This window comes from Balearica regulorum, chromosome 18 (genome assembly GCF_011004875.1).
Source record: "Balearica regulorum gibbericeps isolate bBalReg1 chromosome 18, bBalReg1.pri, whole genome shotgun sequence".
Classification (NCBI taxonomy): domain Eukaryota; kingdom Metazoa; phylum Chordata; class Aves; order Gruiformes; family Gruidae; genus Balearica; species Balearica regulorum.
Window position 1 is genome coordinate 4,549,531 of NC_046201.1, and position 14,272 is coordinate 4,563,802.

The 14,272-nt window shown below is 48.4% G+C and overlaps 1 protein-coding gene across 3 annotated transcripts in view; it reads right to left on the reverse strand.

The window, feature by feature from the left end:
• The window catches only part of RHBDL3 (rhomboid like 3), a 69,964-nt gene extending 57,522 nt beyond the window's left edge, over window positions 1-12,442 (reverse strand). The window contains exons 1-2 of one of the 3 annotated variants that reach the window (XM_075770880.1): window positions 12,314-12,439; window positions 8,703-8,726 (exon numbers count right to left, since the gene is read on the reverse strand). In XM_075770880.1, the coding sequence (XP_075626995.1) occupies window positions 8,703-8,726; window positions 12,314-12,433 (144 nt within the window). In that variant the 5' untranslated portion in view covers window positions 12,434-12,439. Of the gene's footprint in view, window positions 1-8,702; window positions 8,727-9,047; window positions 9,242-12,313 lie in introns of those variants that run through there. The other 2 variants (XM_075770883.1, XM_075770881.1) reach the window with 2 other exon arrangements.
• Window positions 12,443-14,272: the final 1,830 nt, after the last annotated feature.

Consider the following 14,272-nt stretch of genomic DNA (forward strand, 5'->3'; position numbering starts at 1 on the left):
CGCATACATTTATGCGGAGACATCCCCAAATAGTTCCCAGGGCTAGCAAGTCAAAGCATGATAAAGCAGTGATGCAGCTCTATAAAGATTCTTCAGATTCTGTATTTAAGTTGGAAGTTATTCCTCCAGTCATGGTCTCCAGACACAGCTCTCACACCAAAAATAGTAGCAGAAGGACCATCTCCCATGCTCTTCACAGCAGTCTCCCCCAAAGGGGCTGCCTAAACACACCAACCAATGCAAAATAAACATTTCTCCAAAACCCAAATACTATTGTCAAAAGACACATGAAGGAAAAATGTTTGTGCCTTCCCTGCTGATGGGGAGAACAATCCAGAGACATAAAACCAATGATAACAAGGCTGTGTGCAAAAGCAACTCCTCTATTAGTGACCAAGAGGGAGTAGCCGAGGGAAGAGGAAGCAGTTCAAACGGAAGAAGGAACCACAATAAACGCTTTCATTTTCCTCCCCAGTGCAAACAACAAACTAAAAAATAACATCCTTCCATGGAGGCCACTGCCTGCAGTGAGGAAAGATGCTCAAGACCCACTTCCCATTATTTCTCATCATGAGGGTAAGTAAACGTGTGAGAGGAGTGGCAGGAAGCCAGCAGAGGGAAACAAGCACCTGGCTCTGTTTCAGAGCCAAGTGGCAGAACTGAAAACTCAATGGGCTCTTCAAATCCTTTAGGGCACACGCCATTTTGGTACCAGCCCCAGCAAAACATACAGTTGATGTTAGACATATAATGGGTCCAGGACAATTTTCACATTTGTTTTCAACTGCTTTGCTAGACCAAGTCAGAGCACACAGGATCAAGTCCTCCGGTAGTTTTTGTGAACCTTTCCATTTTTCACCTTTCATAATATTGATCTTTACCCTGCCAAGAGGTAAGCATGGCTATGTCTCGCTGGCTGTAAGCTGTCATCAACAAGCATTTCCACTACAATCATACATCACAAATAAGTATGCTACACAAAGCAGGGTCTCCATCACCACTGGTACCTAATCGTGAAGGATCACAAAGGCAAAGAGATGCTTCCTCAGAGAACACTGCCCTGAAGTGCATGAGACCAGAGGTTTGATGATAGTCACAAACAGCTTTGTCTCCTACAGCCTCGTTTATTTTTTTCTCATTTAACTCAGGAAACTCCAGAGTATACACTACTTACAGAGTATGTCAAGTATCAAAGAACACGAAGAACCATTCCTAGGAGTAAGATTGATCTTGGTTGTTTAACATCAGTTTCATACACCATTATTCTCCTCCCTAGCATCACAGGGTCACTGCAGACAGCTGTTCCTAAGCAACAGGAATGTATACTAAGAATACGTACATTCTCTGTGTCTTACTAGTGCTGGGGTTTTAGCTTTATAGTTGAAAGAATTCAAGGTCCAAGTGAGACTCTGTGTGATCACAAACATTCAGGACTTTCACTACACATTTCATCAATACATATCATCTCTGGTGACAGAATATGCCCAGCGTCACCACAAGTACCTGAATCAGGGGGGATACCACCACTCAGGAGACTGGGGGAGGAGAGGGAAAGAAGGGACTGTCCCAAGTACTACAGCTTGAAGAAGGCAAACACTACAAAGTTTGAATCACATAAAAATTCAGAGCATTCAGAGATCAGCTTTCCTCAGCAGCCCGCATGTACAACGATGCAGGAAAACAGCCCATCATCTGAACCCCATCAACTTTGTCTCATGGTGTGTTGGTATCAAGCTGATTTCAGACCAATGCATTGTATAAAGCCTAGTGAGGAGGCAGAAAGAGATCACAGCTTTCTTGGCTGCTGTCAAACTCAAATACGCCCACTGCTGCATTTAATTTGCAAACGTGCCCTGGTACATTTGCACTGACTGCAAATACCGGAAGACAAAGGGAACATTATACTTGCCAATGCAGAGGAGAAACACTTGCTTTCCAGGTATGGCAGAGAGTAACTTTAAAAGCCCTTGTATACATTACAGGCCTAAGTGATGATGGTGGAGAAAAGCACCTCCAAACTGTTTCCACTCGCTAAGCAGCTGGTTTCTTCCTCTGGAGACAAGATTATCTCTTCCCCTTCTCTGTCATAACAGAGCATGCAGCCACAGAGCACAATGCACCAGCTGATTTGCAGAACAGCATCAATCTACTCTGTTTACAGCTTTTTCCCCCCCTTTCTTTTTAAGCATGCAAGCTTAAATGTTTTTATTGCTTCAGTGATTTTCTATGTGCAAGACAGGATTTGAGAATAATACATTAGCAAGGATCTACGTGCCTAAAAACCATCCTGCACATTCAGCTGAAATGGCAGAGTGTACGCTAGCAAAGCCTCTCACTGCAGCTGAGATCAGGAGGCAGCAGAGGTACACAACGGTTGGAATGCAGCTTGCCATCCCTCTCGGACGCTGCACTCTAACATGCAGGTTTCCAGACAGCTCAGACGTGGAAGGTACACAAATGTGTAACGAGTAGGAAGCCTCCTGAGGCATTTACAAATCTAGAGACATCAAGCTGCCAGTAACTCACGAGCTGTGTAAAACTGACTCAGCCTCCATGTGCTTTGCTGTGTTTGCTACACTGCTGATGTCTGGTTGATATTCGTGGGTTCTAATCCCAACTTTTTGCACTAGGCAAAGCTAACAGTCTGTGTACAAGCTGGTGGGATTGGAGGGAGGAGTATCCAAATAGTCAGGGAAAGGGGAAACGAGGGAGCTGATCACAAACCTTTCATACTGCAGGGAAGGTGTAAATACAGACAATCCCAGAAACCTGCATCCAGCTTAAGGGCTGGCTGGTGTTCAGTGTACAGAGGTATTAGAAGATTAAGGAGGAACTTGGGGAATTTTGCTGTTCATCCTGCAAGAGGAAGAAAGACCATTAGTGACCTCCAGGTAGCTTTTTCATGCTGAGCCATCACTCCAGGGTTTCGTGGCTAAAAGCCAAATCTGGGTATAAGCCTTGAAGTGCTGGGAGATTGCCATCCCTTGTAACAGCACTGGGGATGGACACAGGCTAATCCAGGCATGGTAAAAGACAAGTCATTACCCTGCAGAGGGAATAGCCTCTCAGACATCTATTTGCTGCTCAATGCCTCAGCTTCCCTTCCTGACTGAACGAAGGATAAATTCCTCTCCCCTCTTTCCTGGGGGCTGCTGTATTCAAAAGAGCCTCTGGCAGAAGGCAGTGAGGGATTGATAATCCAGACAGCATCAGCAAACCAATCTCCTTCACCAAAACCAGATCCTCTCTTACCAGCCCACTCTTCCCTTCAAGTCTGTCCACAGGGCAATGAATTTGAAGGGACTCTCTTTCTTTTCCCAACCCCATAACCCAAAGTGGAGGAGTCAAAGGGTTAATGCTGCATGACAAAGGTCAGCCCAGTTTGGGGAGGGAGGAGAAAGGGAAGCATTGTGGCCACAGACAGCATCTCCCTGTGACCAAAACGCCACTTGAGAAATGTAAAGTGATGGCGTTGCTCAGAAAAAAAGGCCTGAGAGCCCTGCCTAAATCCCAGGGCTTTATCACTCACAAAAGCCCAGCCCCTTGAGTCATTAATCGTGTGCTCCATGGCTGGGCGGCTCAAAGAGCAGCAGATGACACATGCCCAGCTGCTATTGCCGCCCCTCCTCAAGGTAGCGGGGCAGAAGCAGGTGCACTCCCAGTGCCCTCTGCTTGAGACGAATCTATTCTCCCTCCTTGTTCTCTGCCTTTCATCTCCTCCAGCAGCCCACGCTGACAACTGTAAATGAGATTAGACTTCAAGGCATGGGGCAGATGCAGAACCCCCTCTGTGCATTGCCAAGAGACTCTCATAGCTTTTAAAGTGTCTTTCCCCTTTACAATGCACAGCTTGGTAGAGGGGGAAAAGGGGGCAAATTTCTTGTTGCGCTCACAGAAGTATCTAATATAGCAGATAAGGCAGACCCTGGTTTTAGGACCTGGATGCCAATCTGTTATTACCATGGACAGTCTTCCCACCAGCACCTCTGATTCTCCACTTCACATTAGGAGATGAAGTAACAAGTCTATGACTATTTCTTAATTCCAGTCCTATAACCTCCTCTTTGCAGCACCACTCCACTTAAATGTGGCCATATGTCCTGACAAACACTAATCTAAAAAGACAGCGACAGTCCAAAATTCAGACAAGGACTTGAAGGTCACATACAACCCCGTGCTCAACCCCCCTGCCTATACTGCTCCTCTCACTGCCATTGTTTCCTATTCCTCATCCTCCAGTTTCTGCTCCTCCTGCTCCCAGTGACCCACACAAACCAGCAGTAAGGCACAAGCAATTTGTCAAAGAAAGTGGTAAAATCTCCAGGCACAAACCACTGCCTAGAGCTCAGAGACCTGCCTGGCAAGGTCTTCCAGTCACAGCTGGCAGGGGTTAACCAGCAACAATAGCCAGGGAAACTTTTCAAAGTGAAGTGTGATGTTTAGCTCAACTGTGCTCCAGTAAACAAACTGGAATTTCTTTTACAGTGTGGGAAATAGCTCATCCTGCCTGTGTTAAACGCTATCTGGAGAAAAGGGACGCAGTTCAAATAGAAAATCATTGAGTCCAAAATAATTCACTTTCTCAGCTACCACCAATCATGGTCATTGCTGGCCTGATTTTATGGATTGCTCTGCAATTTCAGTTGTGCAGAAACCAGCCCTGGATTTAAGAAGGCTCCCAAGTCAGCATATTTTCAAGCATATTTTAATGTTTTATGAGACCATGGCCAAGCAGGTTCAGCTGCACCCACTGCTGGTAATGTCAGCAACTGAACTCTTCCTGGCAAGTGCACGTCTGGTCCAGGATATATCTACAGTCTTGTTTCTGAGCTCAAGTTTTCCATTAGCTGCCTACACAGACTAGGTAACTTGGCATCTCTCTGCATTCCCCATAAACTCTGTTCATCTGTTGCCATCACACCCACGTACAAGTCTCAGGAAGAAATCCAGGATTTCTAAAGCAGCTGCAACAAAAACACAGCCTGGATTGACAAGCAATAGGATCAAGGTGCTGAGCCAGTGAGGAAGGTCTTTTTAGAGAGTTTTGTGTGTGTCTATTTAAAACAAGTTTGTTGTCATGACTACAAACAAGGGTACGGGTGAGAAGAAGTGAGAACTCAAAGATGAGGGCTGATAATGTTAATTCACCCATGAAATCTCAGCAGCCCCGGGGATGGGGAAACAGAGAAGACTATACAAGCTTTTGGCATGTAACAAGGCTAAGAGCCACCTCCAGAAGGCAGGTCTGTCCTAATAATGAACATCGTCCTCCTAGATAGTGTCTTTCACCCAGCACAGCCAAGGGCTGGATAATACCGATTAGCTGCAGTCATCTCTAAAGCAGGGGCACTGGGGACATGGAGGCAAAGAAGGGCACTCAGGGCCCTAGAAAGGGCATAGCAAAGCAGGAACAGCCCCTCAGTAGATTCATCTGCAGATTCACTCTCTAACCATCACAACTTGGCTTCAACAAGGACAATGAGATGTTCTCATGTCTGCATGCAAGGCAATTAACAAGGGATCTTATGAGCACAGAGAACCGTGAAACTGTCAGGATGTGCTCCTGGGATTGTCACATTTTTAACTTTACCAGATTAGCAAAAAAAATGGAGGTTTGGCCAGTGAAGAATAAATGAAGAAAACCCCAAGTGATTGTGGAGGGATGGAGAGAGGCAATGCCTTGCTCTGCTCAGAGCTTGGATTCCATACGGAGACAGTGTGAAGTGACAGTGCAGGCTCTGCAGAAGGCAGCAGATGCGGAGCTAATGTGTGTGTGGGGGTGGAGGGTGTTTATGAGCACAATAAATAAATGTATGAATCTCTATAAAAGTTCCCATATAAAAGTGAGTTAGAGCTGCCCGAGGGCCATGGCCTCATAATAAAAAACGCATCTCGTAAGCACAGTGTGAAGCAGCAGCTGTACTGTAACTGCCTGGCTGCGGCGCTGCAAAGTCAAGAGTCAGTCTGCTCCCAAACTCTTGGGTGAAGTGTTGACCCCACTAAACACAGGAGGAATTTTGGTACTTGCTTCAGTGTAGTCAGGATTTTGCCCTGAGAGGGACTTCTTTGAACCTCAAAGTCTCAGAAGCAGTTCTGGATCTGCCTTTTTGCCAAATTTTAAGTTTTTTTACTTCTGAAAAAGAAGCAATCTGCAAGGGGCTGGAGATACTGGCTTGAGTCACTGACAGTTCCTACTGTGACAGATTAGAGCTGGATCAAAACAAAAAATTCCTCCAGAAAGCATTGTCAGTCACTCCTCTCCCCCAAAATAAACAAGCAAAAAGCACTGCTTTAAGGCTGAGCAGTAATTTTCATCAAGAAGTTTTGAATTTTTAATTTAAGATGTTGGAGGGGGGGGTCATTAAAAAAAACCCCAAAGCCTTTAATTTTCTCTGTCTAAATAGAAACCTGTTTTTTTAATATGTAAACGTAAATAAAAGTATTTAAAAAAAAAATCTCCCTGCGGGGGTGGGGGGGAAGCATATTAATAATAATTTTTTTCCCCCTCTTCAAAGGCAAGGGGGGGAAGTGCTGACCCCTCCTCTTGCACTGTTTGCTGTCATACTCCATCACCCCAGAAACAAGACACTTGCAGAATCCTGGCCTGTGAATTCCCAACTGCTGCAACACTTTCTCGAGAGCCTTCTCTTGCTCTGCTGCTCTCCTGGGATGGTGAACGCAGAGGCCCATGTGTCTCAGCTAAGAGGGCAGCTATCAAACTTCAGTCCCAGCCCATGAGTCATAAATGCACGAGGCACGTGAATCTTCAGCCACCCATTTCCACTCTAAGCACACATCAGGCTAGGTCATATCACCCAGGGACAGCTGCAACTGTTCCAAGTTTCAACACACAGGCTTCCTCTAAGACTGTCCTCATGCTTCACATGGACACCAATCAGAGCTAAACAAAATGCTCCTCTCTCCCACCAGCACAGAGCTGCTGGGAATAGCAACCTTGTTCCCTGACAAAACAGCATCTCGCAATTCACTGCAGGGCTAATTGCATTGCTGGTATAACGCTCAAGGAAGACGTCAGCTCCTTGGCTTTGCCCACAGGCAACAAGGACATTATTGATTTATTCAGGACTTACGAGTAGTTGTCACAGGTTGCATTCTCTTTGATAATAAAGCCTTACAGACAAGGCTTAAATTTCAGCTGCGGCCCTAATTGAAACATAGCTAATTATTAAAGGTCTGTCTTTTCAGCCCATTCCCTTGTCACTGGGGTTATGTTCCGTAAATCCAACAAACTCTCCCCTCCCTTAAAAAGAAAAAAAAAAAAGAAGAAAAACACACCCCCATTTACTATTCAAGCAACTCCAGTGGGAAATTACAGATTCCTCTCTTTGAGCCTGAGGTAGTACCAGCCAAGAGCCCCATCCCACAAGGACTCAATGACTTCAAAGGATGCTTGTAGAATCAGACTCTAAATTAAGGCCAACATTTGAGACAGGGGAGAATTTAAAGTGGCTGAAACAAGCATTCAGCCCAGACCACAAGCAATTTATATTGCATCCACCTTTTGAGTGGCAGCATACGCTACGAGACCCAGCAAATTCAAATACACCACACAATTTAGGTGTGATTAACAATTATAGTAATCTAATTCCCAACTGCCAGCTTGCTTGACTGTACAACAAGTGTACTGCAGCCCAGACACGTGGATTAGCAGTCGGTCATGGCTAACTGGGTATAAAAAAGCACTCATCAGAACAGGCATTGCAGTTATTAGCTGAATGATAACGGAACCCCTGGGGTACCAAGGACATCCTTTTGCAGAGAGTGCACCACAGCTTTTGGCTTTGCAGTTCAGCCAGACACAGAAGCAAGATTATCACCTCATAAAGCAGGGACGAAATCCCATCTGAACTTTAGTATTGTCAGGACGATGCCAGCATCAGAGTAAGCTCCCTTACAGAAGGTGACATTCACACACACACACCAGCACAAAGTTTATGACATCAAGAGAGTGCTGCAGTTTAAAAGCAAGTCAACCCTAGAAAAATCCTTCAGTTTATAGGTGCTTCACGTTTCAACCTGACAGATGGAAGGAATACCACAAAGCAAACCTGTCAGTTAAAGCAGCTAAAAGTATAATTTACAAACTAAAATCTATAACCCAAATTCTCAGCAGCTATAACTCAAAGCTCTACAGAGCTGTCCTGATTTCAGCCAGATCTGACCCAAAGCATTTACCTGATACAACCACAGTTTTTGGTACAGAAACACTTTACTAATTCTGTGCAAGTTTAAAGCAGGAGGTCCTCTCCTGGAGGATGTAACCCCGCAGAAATCAGTTTAGCAGCTGGGGAGCCATTTCAAAGAATACAGTGCTGGTTTCACAGGTCCTAGTTTGCCTGCCTCAAAGAGTAGAAGATCCTTTAATCCACAGAGCAAGGACAGCGCAACTGGCAGCACACAGAGCACCAGCTCCAGCACCTTGGCTCAGACTTGTGCTAGGAGGGATGGCCAGGCTGGGCCCGCTTCTGTCCCTGGCTGCTCTTGAAGAGAAACTGAGAGAAAGGCCGAAAGCAGTAGTGATAATTATGACTTGCACACCAGCATCCTGGGAACTGGGAGCATGGAGCACATTACTCCTAGGCTGCATTTTAAATGTACAGAAAATCTAGTACAGAGGAAATTAACTGGAGGTTAGACTCTTTGCTCTCAAGACAGAGAAAATATATCAGTTGTTCACATACCTGATCAAATAGGGCTTTCCAGTGCTGAGAGGCAATGCATACGGGAGGAAAAAGAAGAGAAAGAAGTTTTAAGACCAGCGACATTAACATGCAGTAAACTGTAGCACTATATTCTAACAGAGAAATAACCAAATGATTTAGTGCCATTTCCAACATCCTTCTTCATCCCAGAATCACCTACCCTTCCGGGGGGAGGAGGCAGGGGGAATCTACCAACCACAGGGAGGACAGTTTTCATTTACAAATCCAAATTAGGATGAACTCAGAACATTCATGTGTTAATTCTGTTTTCTCCCACTTTGTCTACTTGCAGGCAAGCAAGGAATAAAAGGCTTTTTTACTCACAGGGATCAAGAAAGCTTGGTGTGTATTGAGGGGAGGGAAGAATTAGCAGGGTTTTTTCAGATCACTTTCTGAGGTCCTGTGGCCCAACACTGACCCACAGACCACCTTGTCGGGTTTTCAGAGCCTTGTCTGCTGCCTGCTCCTAACTCCAGCAGGGACTTGCTACAAGGTCTTTGATAACGCATCAGTTCTTTAAGCCTCACATGTCCACATCTGAAAAACAGATAATTTCTCTTGCACAAGGTGGAAGGGGAGAAGGCTGGAGAGAGCACATTACAAGGATTTACCCCACAACTTTTGTTTAGCAGTTCTGCCTTAAAAGCTCTGTATAGGAGGAAGCTCCACTTCAACACAGATGACCATGTGAACACTTCAGAAGTCTTTGTCACTTGGGAACAGAAAAAACAAGCTGGCAACTGGCTCTGATTTATGCTTTGTAGAAAGACCGATGTAAAGCCAACTCCCTGCTCCAGGCTTGCTGCCTCACTGTCCCATGAAACAGAGGAAATTCCTAATAAATTGTTTGAGGTGCTCTCTCATCTCTCCTAGATTGAGGGGCCAGTTGAGAAGAGAGCAACTTCCATGGGGCAACAGTGGGGCACCCACTGGCTTGGGGTCCCCAGTGAAAACCTTGCACGTTTCCAGCTCTCCTATCTGAAGCGTTGTTCAGCATGCTTTGTTTCTGCCTCATTCACCTTCCCAGAAAAGCAAAATTAGTAAAATAACAAACATCAGACTCATAGAAGCAAATCTCCTCACTGCGCTATATGCAAAGCACAGCTCTGGTGAGAGTCTTATCTAGTCCTGGAAGAACGTTCCCTTTCACATGGTAGGCAGATCTAAAGCAGAATTGACTGGAGAGACAGTGGGATATCAGGCCACTGAATTCCATTTAATGAGTGAAGTTGTTGGCTCCCCTCCTCCCCACGCCTCTATCCATTTATAAACTCCCATTTATCATCATAAATCAGCCCAGCACTTTAAAGAGAACATTTTGGGACTGCCTGAATCCTGGCTTTGTGGAATGCTGCTCTGAGAGCTGCAATGACATCACAGCTGAGCTGTTATACACTGTCAAGGCCGTAACAGCCAAACCTCCACTACAAAATATTTTTGTGGTTAATAACACATAAAGAACTGACCTTGTGTCAGTTCTTGCTGGCCAAGCCAGAGAGCTTACATCAAGCTTTCAAATGTAGTAACACAGATAATCAACCCCCAGTTAGGTCTCAGGGGGGCACGCTCCTAGCACAGAGCAGTCTGAATTTGCAGAGATGATGCTCTGTAGCCTGCTTGTTTCAGCAGGAAATCTTGGCCGTGGAGGAGGAAGGCATTTACACCACTTCCTGCTCTTCTGACTTGCAGATGATATACGATAACTCAGGCTTCTGTCACATCATCTATTGCCAGGTCTCAGCAGCTTCCCATAACTAACGCTACTGCAGGCTTTAGCTCCATTTTGTTGATTGCAGAAAACAAGGTATCAGAGTCAAATAACAATGCAGATCCCAGTGTAAGTAACGGCGAGACACTGCAAGCTGGATCGGACCCAAGCTGTCTTACCTCAAGGTCAAGCAGCAAGTCACTAGCAGAACTAGGATGAGAATCTAGATTTCACCAAGGAAAGCTCATGGTCTCTCTTTTGTCTCAGGAGCCCAATTCTGCCAGGCACTCAGCACTTCAGTGTCTCCTGGGCCCCTGGCAGGATTGAATTGCTAATGGCTGCATTCGTGTAGAAGCTGGAGTAACTCCAAGAGGCCCATGTGCATCACAACAGGAAATCTTTCTTGTAGACCATCCAGACAAGCACAAAATTTGCCAGGGGAGAAAAGGTCACAGTTTGAGGTAAGCAAGCACAGGGATTTGGCAACCTGGGCTGTGAAAGCTTCTGGAAAGCCACCCTTTCTGAGTGAAAGCCACAGATGCCCCTGGGTCAGGCGCACTACTCTTAGGACTGTCTGGCAGTGTTGCAGCAGAGGTCAAACTGCATCACACGTTCCCTCCTGACTGTACAGTGCTCAGGAATACAGCCTGGGGAATGCAGCTCTACCAGGCAACTGCACTTCCTCTGCTACCCTCTGGGAGGAAAATCCAACAGCAACCAAATTCTAGGTGACTCCTGTGGAGGGGCTGAGGGATGAGGAGTAGGCACTGCCCCTAAGCAGCCCCAGGTGGGTTCCTCCAGCAGTGTCATAAAATTAGAGGGGAAAGGGGATGTGCCATTGCTGGAGGCTTAGTTCACAAGCGTCTCTTTCACGCCATGCAAGACCCCAGACAGAGCCCACTTCAGAAAGACATTTAGTATCACTGCTTCATCCCTTCATAGGCAGGAACAGAGCCTGTGCTTACCTCTGCAGACTGAGCACTTTGCACAGTCCTCATCCCAGCAGAGTTTGCTGGGAAGAAGAGCTGCGAGCAGCCCTGGGATGCATCAGGAATGCAGGATCTGTTCACGTTCATTCCCTCCCAGACAGGTGCACAGCGAGCTCCTGCCTCCAGGACCAGTAGATGCAGAACTATCACCTCAGCTCTGCAGGCTTTGCTGCTCAGCCTGGCAGGAGCAGATTCAAAGCACGCAGAACCACTTGGTGTCCTTCTAGGCTGGATGAGCAGAGGCAGAGACCCGGTGCCAAGTTATCCCACCCTCAGGTGCAATCAGAGCTGAGGGTGGAGAGAAGCTATCAGCCCTGCCGAGCCGGGGAAAAAACTTCCTCGGCTGTTTGTTGCTCAGGGGCTGGAAGAGGGAACAAGCTCCCGAGGGCGGGAACGTTTCACATCTGTCACCCTCCGAGTGGCTAGGACTCTGGAAAAGCTCTCTGTCCCCAGAAGCCCCTCAAGCCAAGGCGTCAGCCCCTCTCCAGGCTCTCGGGCCGCCTCTGTGCGCAGTCCCGCCGCCCCTGCCCGGCCAGCCGCAGCTCGCTGTGAGCCAGCATCTCCCGGCGGCGCGGCTCCGGGCGCGGACACCGAGCGGACCGGCAGCCTGTCCGGGCCGCTGCCGCCGGGGCTTTCCGGGATGGGGCAGGATGGAGAAGGGAGCTGCGGCCCCAGGGACGGAGGCGGCCCCGGCGGCTGCCGGAGCCCGCAGACACCCGGCGGCGAGGGGCGCGGAGAGCGGTGGGAGGGCGGCGGGGACGGCGGCTTTCCCTCGCCCCAGAGGGTCACCGGCCCCATTCCTCCCCCTATCCCGGGCTTCATCTATAAATAGCTTGAGCCGATTAACCCAGCCCGGGGGAAAGGGGGGAAGACACCGAGCAAAGGAAACTTACATCCTCTGCGGCCATAGGTAGGACATCCTCGGAGTCCAGCACCTCGATTTCTTCCGCCTCTGAGCTGGCAGCCACAGCAGGGGAAGAGCTGGCGTGAGGCTCCGGCAGCCTGTCTCCCATGCTTGGAAGCGGTCCCCCTCCAGCCCCCGCTCCCCCCCCCCTTCTCCCCAGATCCTTAAAGAAATTAAACCTAGCTGCTGCTTGGCAAACTTTCAAGCGCAGCCGAGCCTGCCTTCATGACTCCCGCACCCGGGAGGGGAGGAAATCCTCCATCCAGGGAATATCCAATTAGCGCGGGCAGCGCTGGCGGGCAGCATCCCGGCGGCCGGCTCCGGACGGGGCAGGTGACCCCTCCCCGCGCCGGCTCGGACAGCTCGCCTCCTCCCGCTGCCCGCCCCTGCGGCCGGGCGGTGCCCCCAGCCCAGGGCACGGCCGGCGCCTCCCCCGAGCCATGCCGGCCCACGGGGGAGGCCTGCCCTTCCCGGCGCGGGGGAGCTGCGCGTCTTCGGGGGGAACTCTCGGAGGCAGCGCCCGGAGCTGCAGCACGTCCGAAGATGCGGGCTGAGTGGCGGCGACGAAGACTGGCGGAGAACCCCGGGTCGCCCCTGCCAGCGGCCGGTGGAGGCGGCGCGGCCCGCCCGGGGACCGCCTCCCCCCAGAGCGACCCGCCGAGGTGCGGCCGGTACTGGGCAGCCCGTACCGGGCAGCCCCTGCGCAGGGCACAGCCGAGCGGAACCGGACAGGTCTCAGCCCTTTCTTCCTGCCCTCGCCCCCTCCGACCCCGCTCTCAGGTGCCTGCCGTTGGGGTCCTGACGCTCTTGGTCTCGTTGAGCAAGTGCGGGCAGCTGGCAAGACGTACCGGGTTATTTGGGCTTTCTGAAGCTAACTTTCCATCCCGGAGAGTCTCACAATTCGGGGCTGGTGCGAGGTTTTAAATTCTTTACCATAATTATTTGTTCCTGTATGTTAAGATGGGTATCTTAACCATCTGGAGCCTGGATTAGGAACTTGAGGAATGCCTTGACTTAAGGCAAAAATCCAGCGGTTTTAGTTTCTTCCACTCAAGTACAGAAATAGCAGGTTGGCAAGGGGAAAGGGCAAGCAGAGCCAGGCTGATCTACAGGGTGCCAGTGCCTCTGCTTTCTGCTGCATTGACAGCCAAAGCTCAACAGACAGAGCCCAGAGTCAGAGCAGAGAGGGTCTAGCCTTGCAGGCCACATTTTCTTGATGCAAGAGCTCCAATACCAGATCAGACACACCTGAGCCACAAGGACAGAGCCAAGCTAGAAGTCCCTCTTTTTCCTACAAATTTATTTTAAAAAAACCCCAAACAACAAAAAAACCCAGACAGAATATGTCTGGAGCAGGAATGGGATCTTCCATACAGCAGAGACCATCTCTCCCATCCACAACTATCATGAACTTCATACTGTGTATTACTTTTGATCTGGATCAAATTTACCCTACACAGTGATGGGAAACCGCACAAGCCCATGCTCTTAGACACTGGGTCCTAGCTTCTTAGCTATCAAAAGATTTTTCTGCAGGAAAAGGGGAATGGTGCTAACTTCTTTCCATATACCCACATGAGCTACACCTACCTACAAAGAACAATAGATTTCCACCTCTCAGCATCCTACGTGGCTAGCACTAATTTAAGGTCAGGGCCAAGGGCTAAAATATCATCCCACACAGCTGGGCAAGGTCAAGTAAAGGGAATGATCTCCTCTATCACCTGATCTGATCCCTTGGCAAAACCAGCAGGAGACCTCAATCCTGCAAATGATCCATATTTGGGGAACAAATGAAAAAGTTAAGATGATAACCTTATCCTGTACCCATCCTGAACAAACATTAGAAAGGAATCTGTAATTTTCAAGGAGTGCTAAGGTAAAAAAACTTCCCTCTGTTCATGGTTCTGAGCCCAGCTGATCCCAATCCTATCAAAAAGATATTTTT